The 14,368-nt window shown below is 46.1% G+C and overlaps 1 protein-coding gene across 1 annotated transcript in view; it reads right to left on the bottom strand.

Annotated features, from left to right (window-relative positions):
- Positions 1–14,368, bottom strand: part of DNAH11 (dynein axonemal heavy chain 11) — a 4,227,155-nt gene that overhangs the window by 1,834,322 nt on the left and 2,378,465 nt on the right. Inside the window, exon 43 of the mRNA XM_069648254.1 lies at positions 2,642–2,795. Coding sequence (XP_069504355.1) covers positions 2,642–2,795 — 154 coding nt within the window. The remainder of the gene's footprint in view (positions 1–2,641; positions 2,796–14,368) is intronic.

The raw sequence follows: 14,368 nt of genomic DNA on the forward strand, positions 1-14,368 counted from the left end.
AGTAGGAAGATAGAGAGTATTTAATTATGTACATAGTACGACTGTAGGACAGTAGTTATATTGGTGTAGGGCGGGACTATCGGTCATTTTCTTTGATCCAGTTGATGCAGTTAGATCTGAAGAGGGCGTAGGATTGGGTAGATCTCAGGCCGGGCGGGAGGGAGTTCCAAAGCTGGCCAGCTTTGACCGGGAAGCTGTTTCCTCCGGCCGTACTTAGTTTAAATGGGGGGATCACTAACTGGTTGGAATATGCTTCTCTGGTGGGTCTGGTGGAGATTTTTCTGTTGAATCTAGCGGCTAGGTATTTGGGTGCTAGATGGTTGATACTTTTGAAAGTTAGAGAAGCTGTCTTGAGTTTGATTTTGTCCACTGTGGAGAGCCAGTTGGATTGTCTTCTAGCTTCTGAAATATGCTCCCTTCTTGGAATTCCTAAGGCAGCTCTAAGAGCATTGTTCTGAAGTGTTTGAATTTTTTGCAACGTATGTTTATTGGCCCCTAAGTATAGTGCGTTGCAATAGTCCAATTTCGACAGCACTAATGCTCGAGCAAGGGTTAGGCAGTTGGCAGTGGATAGGTATGGTTTTGCGGCTCTAATCAGCTTGCAGGTATATGCGGTACTGGATGCCATTGCGCTCACCTGTTTGGTTAGGGAGAGGTGGGAATCAAGGTAAAACCCTAATGTTTTTACTTCTTTTGCAACCTTGATAATATTGCCGTCTATGACGAAGGAGGAGTATTCTTCTTTTAATCTATTGATGTTTTGTTTGTTCCCCAGTATGATAAGTTCAGTTTTGTCATCATTCAGGCATAGCCCGTGGGTGGCCATCCATGCCTGAATGATGAGATAAGTCTTGTTCACCAAGGCCAAATCTTGTTCATAATCCCCTGAAAGTGGTATGAGAATCTGAGTGTCATCCGCATAGTTAGTGTAGGAAACACCCAGATCATCTAGATCATCGAACAAGGGCTTCGTGAAGACGTTGTACATAGTGGGGGAGACACAAGAACCTTGTGGGACTCCACATGTGATGGATACAGGGTCAGCAGCAGCAGAAGTAGAGAAGACTCTCATAGTTCTACCGGTTAGGAATGATTTAATCCATGCGATGGCATGTGTGGAGAAATGGGCAGCTGTTTCAAGGTGGGTGCAGAGCACATCATGATCCACCAGGTCGAAGGCTGCAGAGAGGTCCAGTAAGAGGAGTAGGGCCATCTTTCCAGAGTCTCTCAGCTCATCAACCTGAGTTTTAAGATCGATGAGCGCGGTTTCAGTTCCGTGCTGGGGTCTGAAGCCTGATTGTCTTGTGCCTAAGAGGTGGTGCAACTCCAAATGTTTTTGGATCTGTAGGTAGGCTACCCTGTCATGCCCACACAAACTCAAATCATCACAAACAATAGACCAAGCTGAACTAATGGATGCACCCACCATTTGGGTGGAATATGACGAGACGCATGCCCACACAAACTCAAATCATCACAAACAATAGACCAAGCTGAACTAATGGATGCACCCATCATTTGGGTGGAATATGACGAATGCAATCATGGACAAGATGAACTGTGGAATATTAATAACATGTCATTATATAGCACTTTCCCCGATGTGCCGTACATAGAACATTTTATATATAATTAGTATTAACCACACAAAATTGTTACACATTGAACGCCCTCGGATTTCAGGGTTGGACTGGGGCATACAATTGTCTCGGGCGTCAATGGAAAAAGTGGCCCACAGTTGCAAATGGCAAATCATTCCTTTTGTGGCAGACAGTTTGATTAGTACCCAAGGAGGGATGTTTTGATTAAATGTAATGCAATATTTAAATAATAGCAGCAACAATGGCCAAAACTAGCCGCATAGTGCATTAACGCACTAAACTGTCCCACACTGGCCAAAATAGTGACCCACTTTTACTAACAAAACTGGCCCACACTGGCATTTTGAGTTTTTTGTTCGGGCATTGTCCTGTTGCTCTATAGGGCAGTCCGAGCCTGCCACGGAAGGATGAACGGCTAATTTGGCTTTGCAGAGATTTAAACCTGCGCCCAGCAGATCACCTAGAGGTGTCGGCATCTTGCACAACCTGCTGAGCTAATTTTCCCAGCATATTGATGCTATGGGCAGAGATTCCACACGAAATTATAGAAAGCAGAATAGCACAAAAAACACTAACAACACGCTCATACTATACGAACGGGATGTTAAAGAAGTGCGTAATGGCAGAAGATACTTGACCCCAAGAGGCCCAGAAAACAGACGCATAGATACAAACATACGTTCAAGCTCAATCAGGTGTCTGCCATCTTTGGCTCTCCAAATGTTTTGCACTACAACTCTATCGGCCTGTGGCAGTATTGTCAATGCTGAGGGATCACGGGAGCTTTAGTCCAAAACACCTGGTGAGCTGGAGGTTGCAACATCATGGCTAAGTTGATCCTAAGAAAAGGACACAGAGTATTGATTTTCGGCATTCCTATCATCCACAATGTATTTCTGTTTTATTTGAAATGGCTGATATAAGGCTAGTTTTAATAACTTCTTTCATGTGCTAAATTAAACAAGCTGACGTATATGTCACAAGATTACTCACTGCATTGCATAAATATGTCACTTTAATTGCAATCGTATTGCACTTACCTGTACCATGCTCTGCTCTGGGATCGGAGTGATGGTTTTAACAGCACTTGTCCTTAGCTGATCCAAGCACTGTGGCACATACTTGTCAAAGAGAATGGTCAAATTGGCTTTTTCATTTTGGTTACTCCTTTCATCTATCCAACTGGCAACATAGCTGTGAATGAACATAAGGAACATGCTATGCATTTAAAGGATGTTATGCTCACTTAGTGCCAGCCTATGAAGAAACATGTTACTATTGAGGATACTAAATAATCCTTATAAGAAGTACACACAAAAGAGGGCCTCTTTGCAGGGTACTTAGTTATTGTCGCTGCCTTCTCATTGCCAATGGAACCATATAGTGATTCTGGTCTTTCCAAGGTCATGGGAGAGGTTCCATTCTTTGGTTCCTAATCTAAAGGACATTATAACCCTATTGCAATGATAAAACATAGAGATTAGATGTCTATTCTCAGTCTCAACCCGACTGATCACACGCCTATGGCACATACTGCACTCATTGGTGCAATTTAAGATTGCTCTGTTAGTTTCCATTAAAGCGTTATGTTGATTCAGTGATGCTAAATTTTAAGTGTGAGGAAGACATTACATGGACAATTTGAAGCCACACAAATTGGTGGTTCGAGGCCCCCAAATACCTTTAGCATTTCCCAAGAGGTTTCAATGGGGGTTCGACTTCAACCAGATGTAAACAATTAGGGCCTCCCGTGGGAGGGTAGGCTTGGTCCATTTGCAAGAGGGCACTGACTCGGCTCCAGTGCCGTACTGGGGCATGGAAATAGAAAAAAAAGCTGTTAACACTTCTTGGGGTGTGCGGATGGTGTGAGGGTGTTGGGGGTGCGAGGCTTTTTGGAACAGTGAATCTGGAAATGTTGCTGGTCATTTTGTGGGCATTTGTCCACCCGATAAATTGAATATGAAAATAGAACACAGAATGGTGCTGAATTGAGTCGTGAAATGTCCCAATTGCAGGCTTACAAACACTTGCATTTTCATTGTTATGCTGATAAAGGGCATCCTGGAAAGAGTCACCACTCAATTGTGAGGTCATTGATATGATATGGCATTTTTAACACGCCTATACACAAGTGTTTCAAGGCGCGACAAGGCAAGGAAGGTGGAACAGAGGGAGTACAGAGACAACAATCTTACTAGGCCAAGTGACATTGAGATTGCACAAGTGCAGGGGAGGGGGGTAGGGAAAAGTGCCAGGGGAAAGGGGATTGGGCAGTTCTGTACATGAGAGCAAAACAATAACAAGAAGTGCAGGTGGCAGGTGCAAGGGTAAGTGCAGACAGCAAGTGTCCAAAAGTGCAGGTAGGGGGGCTCTAGCGTTACAGATACAGACCCAAGTGCAAGGGTTGCCGGGAGGCAGTGCAGGTGTGCAACTGGGCGAGTAGGGACCTGGGACAGAAATCAGAGGCTAGCCAGGTGATCAGTGCAGTATCAGACAAGAAATCAGCAGGAGAGAGGAAGAGAGAAGGCAGAAGCAAGGCAGAAGCAAAGAGGAAGGGCTTGAGGTGCTTCCGGAACCGGAGATGGTTCTCAGGGACGTCCTTTGGGGGTCGCCAGAGATCGCAAGTGCGACCTCTGAGGTCTTCCCTGCGACCTCTGTGGTCTTCCTTGCGACCTCTAAAAAAAATAAAAAATAAAAACTTTTTTCATTTTTTTGCAATGCAAGCTCCTGGGCTGTGGCCAGCACCATGTGGCTCTTTAATTCTGGAGTGGCTAACTTTCTTGTTCAGGCCCCTTAAAAAAAGAAGAAAAATAAGAACACAAGGGCCACAAATCTAACACATTCAGCACTGAACCTAAATAAGAAAGAATAGGAATACCAAATCAAATTCTATACAATAATTGCTAGACTCATTAAAGGTTTATTTCAGACACACTTCAGGGGGTGAGTCGCTGATTTAGTCTGTTCTCAAACGCCTCAACTCAGCCTTTCATCCTTCTGAGGTCGATAAATGGGTACCAACACAGGTTGGGTGATATTGAGTGTATATTTCTTCTATGTAAAGCGCTTAAGCTAAAGTGCTATAACATAACACATCATTATCATTTGGTCATGGACGTCTGCTTGCATTCATAGTAATTTGGTAATATGGGCCAATACACACTGATCTTAACGATACATATGGCGATCCATTCAGGCATGAAATGTACATCACATTATAGTGATATCGTAACCATATTTTTCGCAGTGTACAATGCTATGTGATGCCACTTCCTGTTTTGTCAACCGGTGAAAGGTCTTGTTCCATCGCTTTCCGCGATATCACTTTGGGGTGGGGTAATTTGGTGAAATGACGTCCCTGATGGTTCTCCTCGAGTTTCAGAGAGGCAGGGAGACTGTTCCAGAGGGAGGCCCCAGCCAAAGAAAGAGATCTACCACCAACTCGTTGCTTGGAGAAGTGACTGACCCTGATGGAGTATTTGTATTTAGCATTCACACGGGCGGTTTTAGTCTTCAGGCTAGCATGGAAAATTGCTCAGAAGCTTACAATTCAGCATCAGGGCATTGCCATGCACGGTACACAGCATTTTGCAAGGTCGACATTATGCAGAAGTTCGAGATGGTCCACATTTTAAACAGCAAATATAACAATGACATATTTTTCGATCGTAAATTAGAGGTCTGCAAAGATGCGGAAAGTGATTTTGTATGCATAACGCCGAGGCCCCTTGTGAAGTTTTGTCAGGGGTACATTTATGGTGGCCAGTTATTTAGTTGTTGTTTAAAATGATGATTTTATAGATTTTTCTGAATGTTGAAAGGCCTGAGATGAAACTTAGTGTAGTCACAACGGCTGACAATAATTGAGTTGTGCAGCCTGAGAAAGAACGCTATATTACACATGATCTTTTAATATTTTTTTGTTTTCAATTGCAGGACAGTTTATTTCTTTTGAGAGAGAAACAAGCATTGGCAAAGCCAACAGTTTTGGCATGTATATATGCACTCAATAATCGTATGCCAATTATTACCATCAAATTACCAGGAACCCACACCTTTTGGTAGGTATTGGGATCACATTCCCAAGTACTTTTATCGTTGTCAGGGATTTTCCTAAAACGTACAGGAACACCCACCACTTCTAAGTATCCTCATTAAATGCCTATGCACTCACAACACTGTTAGGCAAATGAGTACCAGGGCACTTGATGACAATACTCGTATATATTGTCATAAAATGCCCTGGTACTCAATTCAGCACCAGTGACTGACATCAAATATCAGGTATTCACGCCATGACTAGGGATTGCCATCAGTTATCCAGGTTCTCTACTGACGCCTTTGGCATGGATTGCAATTAAAGTTCTGAGTGCTCATTATTTGGCAGGGATTGTCTCAAAATGGTCAAATATGTCCCTCGCAAATTACTACCAACATGCAGCAATGATATAGAACAGCCTTCTGATACAAACATTCTTTCAATGAGACACGCAGTGCTTCAATGTACAAGGAAAATGAGCGAGGACATTAAATAAACTGTATTTCTACAGCGGCCAGAGCAATTCACAGTGTGGGTATGAGCACATAACCTTTGCTGGAGCATGATATGGTTTCTCTTCTCTAGTAGCATTAGCATTGCCAGCTGAAGAACAGCTGCACTTAAGCTACGTACAGATTGCTAGTTGTCTTTATTTTTCAGAAATAGTCTTGTTTATGGGAAATGTGAACATATTCTCTCTCTGTACTGCATGGCTATGTTAGTGTATGATACTTTTTATTGGGGTTTTAAGATCAATCCTTCACTTTTCGAAAATGCCTTTCTAAATAGCTTTGGTAGAGTGGCAACTGCATTTAGGTCTAAAAAGCTGTTGATTTCGCACGCCCATTTGCCATGAAAGTTTCCTGAAGTAAGGACACTGGCCATGAGGCTTAATAGAAAGGTAGGCGTTGCAGTGTGGACATCTTACTGGTCGTTCTGCTTGTGTAGAAAAGACAGCCAAAACCCTGCGTTGGATGGAGCATCATGCTTTTCTTGCTATTTGTTCAGCCTGTCATAAATAGCCATTGTCAGCAGTGAACGGTAACTTCCTGCCTGGACCTGCAGCAATCCATGCTTCTGTGGGTCGGTGCTCGGAGGCACTCTGTACGTGACTCATGGGTTGACGTAAAAAGTGACCCAGTGAAAGCAGTCCCCGTACTTCCATTTGGAAGTGCATCATGCACCCTGGACCTCCTTTTGGCCCTCTTAGGTGGGCCAGACCCACATCTTGAAGACCACTGGATTGGAGTTACACAAACTCAAATTGGCAAACCCTACTTCTTTGATGCATACAATTTCAACAATGTTTTGCCAATTTAGTCTGTTTAACAGCAAACATCATTCACTGCTGCAACTGCTGTATGGGGGAAAGAGGATATTGCTCTTAAGATGCAATATGTTTTATTATCAGGGTCAAAATAGCTAATCTGTGTCTTGAATGTGTCTCGATTTAGCAATCCTAATATTTACAAAAAGAGCAGCGTATCTCAAATGGTGCCATCATTTAATGCTATAAAAATACCTGAAATACAAGGAACAACTTATCATTCATTTAAACAAAGCTCTTGATCTGCAAAAGATGCATGCCACTGAGTGCATAGCTCCTGCCTCAAAAAAGAGCTAAGAAGATGATGGTTCCTACTTCATGGACGAGGAAAACCTCTCCATATTCATATCTCAGTGTGTTTGTTTATACCACAAGGTAGAAATAGTAAAAAGACTCCCATGCACCATTGTGGGCAAACTTGTTTTTTAAATATTTCCCTTCCCCTGGATTATTTCAGTACGTTAGAAAACATGTCTCTTTCAAATAACATTTTCTTAAAGATAGCAAGAGTGCATCTTCCAAAGAACAGCTCCTTAAGGATAGCATACATATCTCTTTCAAATAATAATTCCTTAAGAATGGTAAGAGTGTTACTTTCAAAGAATAGCTCTTTAAGGATAGCAAAAGAAATGCCTCTTTTAAATGATAACTTCTCAAGGATAGAAAAAGGTCCAAGCCCACTAGTAGAAAAAAGGACCTGTCTAGATCTTTCCCCCAGTGTAACAACTGTGGGGCTGTTATGTTTTATACTCATGCGGGATACCTAGTTTGTGTCAACTGAATCTGATCCCACAGCTGACACCATATGTGAGGGGTTAGAAATGAGAGGAGGATGCAAAATTGTAATGTTCTCAACATTAGAAATCTTTATTAAAATAAAAGGGTTGGTTGGGGGCATGGCTTGGAGCCGCCGTGATCGGCTTGACTCCGTAGAAGCTCCTGGCAGGCCCGATGCACGAAACACAATACTGCGGCCCTCAGCTTGTGTTTCTCCCCCAAAACAGGGCGCATTGCGGATGAAGATCTCTGGATGCGGCAAGGATGGCTATCTGAACGGAGTCCTCCACGCAACAATCGGAGGCATTTTATGCCCGGGGACCCCGCGGAGGCAAGATGGCGGCCGCTCCACTTATATGCGAGTCCGGGAGGAATGGGGGAGGGGCAGCCGCCCGTAAGCGCTGAGAGCCATCGAGGAACTGTCACCCCAGGTGGCGGAGTGGTGCCGTAACGCTGAGAAGCTGCACGACCCATCAGTCATCCGACCGATCATTGACCGGGAGCCTTTGATGCACAGCTAGAAGTGAGCTCTGGGAGGCACCCGAAAACAAAGCGGTGAGGAGCCCCGGGGAGCGGTGACAGTGGAAGCGGAGCAGAGGTGGAGGCCTGGATCCCCTGGTTCTCCCCACTCACATTGAGAACACCCGAGCGAGCGCAGCTCTGCGTGTGGGGGTGTGGGTTGGGGCGCGAAGCCACGGCGCTGCAGCCTTTCACCAGCTGAAGAATCAGGCCCGCCGGGGCTCATCCCAGCCTTGAAGAAAAGCGGATCAAGCGGTCGTAAAGCGGACAAGGCTGAAGGAGAGGCGCGGAGCTGGGTCTGGAAACACAGCAGCCCCTTTCCCCCACCACACACTTACGGGACTGATAGAGACTGGGGTTGGAAACCGGAGCACAGCACGTTACCCGCAGGGCCAACACTGGAGCTTAGTCACACAGTGAGCCCTAGCTAAAAACACCATAAAATCTGCTCATCTGGCTCACAAACTCCCCCCCACCCAACAGCAGAGTGAGAACACGCGGAGAACACCAAGGGGGTGAGTCGGAGTCCCATCAAAATGTCTAGAAGCGGGAAAGCGTCAAAGCAGACAGACATTGCAACGCTGATGGCTAATGCCCAGACTGAATGCTCCAAAAAAGGGGACACACCTGAGTCTCTCCCCGGCGAAAAGGATCCCGCCAAAGAAGCATCGGAGCACAATGCATCTCAAATGGTAACTAAGACGGATCTGCAGGAACTGCTAGAGGCCCTGACGAAGGAAATTCACAAAAGCACAGAAGAAGTGACCCAAAAAATAATCTCCTTGGACAAGAGAGTGATTGATGTGGAGAGAAGGACGGCGGAGCTCGAGTCGGAAGTCTGCGACCAGCGGTTTGAAGGAGAGACCGACAGAGACAAAATCAGAGCTCTGGAGGAAAGGTGTGACCTCCTAGAAATGAAACAAGAAGATGCCGAAAATCAATCACGAAGAAACAACATATACCAGCTTCCATTCCGGACACAGAGCTAAGAAGCTACGTCTCCCAACTGCTTAGCTTTATCATAACCCTACCGGGCGAGTCATCCCTGGAGTTGGACCGGGTGCACAGGACGGCTCTAAGATCAGCCTCCAACTTCCCACCAGATGTCCTGGCACGGGTCCATTTTTACCAGATCAAAGAAGAAATCATGAAGGAAGCAAGACATATTGGCCAAATAATGTTCCAGGGATCCAACATATCCTTATATCAAGATTTAGCAAACTCCACACTCCAGAAGCGCAGAGCCATGAGAAACTTCACAGAGTGGCTGAGGGGGAAAAAAGTTGCCTACCATTGGGGATTCCCGACATCGGTCAGATTCAACTGGGAGGGGACTCAGAGACAAATTCGTTCACAAAAAGAGGCCGACAAATTCATGGCAGTCAGTAGCACAGGAGGAGGATCGGACTCTGAAGAACCATCCCAGCATCAACACAATAAACCGTCTGAGGGAGAGTGGTCGAAACCTGCAAGGCGACGCAGGCCCCGAGCGCCGCCCAGGAAAAACTCCAACCCGAGCTGACACATAGAGGCACAATAGAGGCACAATCCCATCATACTTCTGGAGGAGGGAGTCTTTAGGATGAAGACGCATACCGAAAGATTGCGGGATGAGCGGCTCCATAAGCCTAAATGAGGACAGAAATCTTAAACTGGAGCGTTTGTTTGCGAGGGCACTGAAGGCACCACCCCGAGCAGGGGAATGCATGGCTTCCGCCTCGACAGTTTACAGTTTTTTCGGTGGCCCAGTTGGCCAAGTTGGGCGCATCAGCGCCACCAGTTCCCGATGGCAGTGGAATGTTGTCTATTCTACTTGTTTGTTTTGGGAGGGAGGGGGGAAGAAAGGATTTTCGAAAGTTAAATGGACAATCTGGATCGGTCGGTTCCGGCCACCCAGACCAAACCCTACGATTACATCACAACACGTCTATAACAACAATAAGGAACCATCATCAAAATACTGCACCTGATTCAGGCACGGAGGAGCGATCTCAACAGGCGGACATGAGCACCAGCAAAGAAGATAAAGGAACAAGAGAACATGACTGACACGAGTACAATAACGATTCTCCCGTGGAATGTGCAAGGGCTCAATTCTCTGAGGAAGCGGAAATCTGTAGAACACCGACTGGGTCAATTAGTGGGAGACATTGGCCCTCATTACAAGTCAGGCGTTAAGGGGCAACGGCGCCGTAAAGAGTGTCGGCGCCGTTAAACCCTTAACGCCTGATTCACACTTTAACGCCTGCTTTTTGCAGGCGTTAAAGTCCAAGGCGCTAAGCGACCTTGGTGCTAATTACGGCACCGTAATTTACAGTGCCGTAATTAGCGCCTTCCCCATCCCCATTATGCCCTATGGGGCAAAAATGGGAATGGGGAAGGGCAAATGATGAATGGGGAATTACCACCCCACTCACCTTGGAATCAGGCGGTAATTCCGCCATCCACCATGGCGGAATCCGGCATGGACCATGGTGCTAATAGCACCATGGTCCACCGCCTGACTTGTAATGAGGGCCATTGTGTTGCTTCAAGAAACACACTTACTGCAGGAAGACGAGCACAGAGTCCGGTACAGTAGCTACTGGAAATCATACTTTGCCTCCTTGGGCCAAAAGAAAAGGGGAGTGGCAATACTCTTAAGCGACAGAGTACCTCTAACAAAGTCACCATAAAGAGAGACCCACACGGGCGATTCCTTCTGCTCAAGGGAATGTTTGAGGAGCTCCCAATCACAATAGCGTCAATTTATTGCCCCAATTCAGCTCAAGCAGCCTTCATCGAAAATCTGATTCCTACCATTCTAGCTTTCCAAGTAGGGCACCTGATCATGGGTGGGGACTTTAACGCAATGCCGAATCCCCAGATGGATAAGACTCTTCCGCCCACTAAATCAGACTACACTCAAGCACTCTCGCTAGCCAAGCTACTAAGGGAAACGGAAACAGTAGACGCCTGGAGGCTCTTCAACGGATCCTCAAGAGACTACTCCCATTACTCTCAGGTGCATAAAGGCTACTTCAGAATCGACCTTATTCTGATCTCGGGGGTCATTTACCGATGTCTTGAGGCGACGACAATACACACCTGCATGGTCTCGGATCACGCTCCAGTGTCGGCAAAACTAGCCATATCGGGGCAAAAGCTCCCTGCACAAAGATACTGGAAACTGAACGATGCTTTACTACTGGACGAATGCATCAGGATGGAAGTAGAAAACATGATAACCAATTACTTTAAAGAAAACACCACGGATGCCTCTCCCATTAATATCATCTGGGACGCGATGAAGGCAGTTGTCAGAGGCTCTCTAATCAGTGCCGGGGCGGAACTCCAAAGGATCTCAAACATAGCGGCTGCCAAGCTAGAGGAGACTGTGAATCACCTGGAGGCGGTCCTGAAAAATCGATACACCAGGAAGACTGAAAGAGACCTTAGAAAGGCCAAGACAGCTTTAGAGATGCACTGTGCCGATCGCACCGCTAAATCTTTAGCCTTCACAAAGCAGTTCTATTACATGAAAGGAAACAAGGCAAACAGAGTACTGGTGCAGAAACTGAAAAAGGCCAGAACCAGAAATAACATACTTACGATAACTGGACCGAATGGTAAGGCTCTCTACACTGATGCAGAGAAAATGTCAGAATTACTGAGGTATCACTCAGAAATCATGAGAGGGCCGCCGACGACGATAGAGAACTTACCAGAGTATCTACGCTCCACACCCAAGCAGAATAGGAAGCAGCTGGAGTACCTCGAAAGGCCTATATCGGAGGAAGAAATAATCGACGCCATCAAAGCATTGAAACCAACGGCTCCCGGACCTGATGGACTAACTGCTTCATTTTATAGGAAATACTCTAGGCTCCTGGTTCCTCAGCTGGCAGGACTATTCAACTCTTTCCTGACTTCCGGCACCGTCTCCAGTTCAATGGCGGAATCATTGACGATCCTCTTACACAAACCTGGGAAGGCACCTGAGCTAGCTACCTCTTACCGCCCGATCACGCTGATGAACAATGACGGTAAGATTTTTGCTAAAGTACTGGCGGGCAGGCTGAACACGGCCCTGCCGGGCCTAATCGACAGTGACCAAACTGGGTTTATCCCTGGGAGAGGAGCAAATGACAATAATCATAGAACAATAGACATTGTCGAACATGTCCATAGGTCTGGGGGCGGAACAGCAGTGATTTCATTAGATGCTCATAAAGCATTTGATATGATAGACTGGGGGTATATACGGGCGACCCTGGAACATTTCGGATTTGGCACAAACTTCACGAAATGGGTCATGGCTAACTATAAAATTCCATCGACACAACTAAGGGTTAACAGCGGGAGATCCATGCCAATACAGATATCAAGGGGAACCAAGCAGGGATGCCCACTATCTCCATTAATTTTTGCCCTATCTATGGAGCCCTTTGCAGCTAAAATTAGGCAAAACATCAGGATTAGGGGGGTCCAAATTGGGGGCAAGGAATATAAAATTGCGTTATACGCTGACCATGTCCTGATAACAGCATTGAATCTGGCAGTGTCGCTTGACGCCCTATGGAAAGAAATAAATGACTTCGGACTGTTATCAGGATTTAAAATTAATCTAGATAAATCGTCAGCCTTAGCGATTAATGTCCCTAAACAGGAAAGAGAAGCCCTCCGCCCACTGACGCCTATCCCATCGGCGAAAGAGGTGATAGACTACCTGGGAGTGAGAATCACTAAGGATCCAGCACAACTATACGCTGAAAACTTCCCACACCTAATTACGAATCTGAAGAACGATTTGAAGTCATGGCCCTCTGAAGACATCTCCTGGTTCGGCCGCATTTCGGCAATAAAAATGAACATTATTCCCAGGTGGTTATATACATGTGCTGCAGTTCCGACCCGTATCCCAGGCCCGGCACTTGTAGACATGCAAAAGAAACTGCAGGAATTTGTCTGGGGGGAAAAAGGCACGCATTAGCAAGCGAATAATGTTGAGGGACAAAAAGCTGGTGGGGCTGGGAGTCCCAGACAGAGCTAGATACACCCTAGCAGCACAACTGTCACACGCTTTCATGTGGAGGCAGGAGGATGATCCTCCAAAATGGACGCAGATAGAGAAGACTTGGTGCGTGGGAAACCCTGCGGACCTCCCACATCTGCCAGAGATAAAGGGACAAGCTAACATGGGCCCTCTAACTGCTACGATCACAACAGTGCGATGCTGGAAAGCAGCAGCTCGAAAATGGGGCGGCAGGGGCACTCTCGGCCCTCTATCACCCATCTGGAATAATCCGGAGTTCTCGCCAGGATGTAGCCCCAATAATTTCCAAGCTTGGAGGGAAGGTGGATTACTTAACGTAAGCGATTTCCTGGAGGAAGGCCAGCCCATCCTGTTCGAAAGATGCATAGAGAAATTTGGAGTAGGGGAAAGGAAAAGATTTCACTACACTCAGATAAGACATTGGCTATCTAATAGAACGGTTCGCGAGAAATGCTCAAGAGAACTCACAGCTCTGGAGAGCACTCTTACGACCCCTATGAAAAGAAATAGAATCTCCACACTGTACCGTCTCCTGGACAGGGTGGACCCTACAAAAAAAGAAAGATACATGACTGAATGGAAGAGGGACCTGGGAAGGGAAATAGAAGTGGAGGAATGAGTAAAAATATTTGCCAGGCTGCACAAAAGCTCACAATGCATTACAAATAGGGAGGAGGGCTATAAGCTTTGCTATAGATATTATGTGACCCCGGTCCAAATCAACAGAGCTCATCCACATCTCTCGGACCACTGCTGGCGGGGGTGTCCCACCCCTGGATCGTTGTTTCACCTAACATGGGCATGCCCAAAGGCATAGGCATACTGGAGGGAGGTACTTAAACACATAACGGATATCACAGGACTCGCCATTCCTTGGGACCCGGGAATTGTTCTCCTGGGGGAAAAAGGGGGAGTGGCATTACCGATTTCAGGCCACATACCCCACTTGTGCACGCACTTACTCCTCGCAGCGAAAATTGCCATGGCCCGCCTGTGGAAACATAAAGATGGGCCCTCTGTAGCATTATGGTGGTCCAAATGCTGGGACATCGCAGTAGCAGAAAGGGTAA

The sequence above is a fragment of the Ambystoma mexicanum genome, chromosome 2q, assembly GCF_040938575.1.
Source record: "Ambystoma mexicanum isolate Mex_15411 chromosome 2q, UKY_AmexF1_1, whole genome shotgun sequence".
NCBI classification, from domain to species: domain Eukaryota; kingdom Metazoa; phylum Chordata; class Amphibia; order Caudata; family Ambystomatidae; genus Ambystoma; species Ambystoma mexicanum.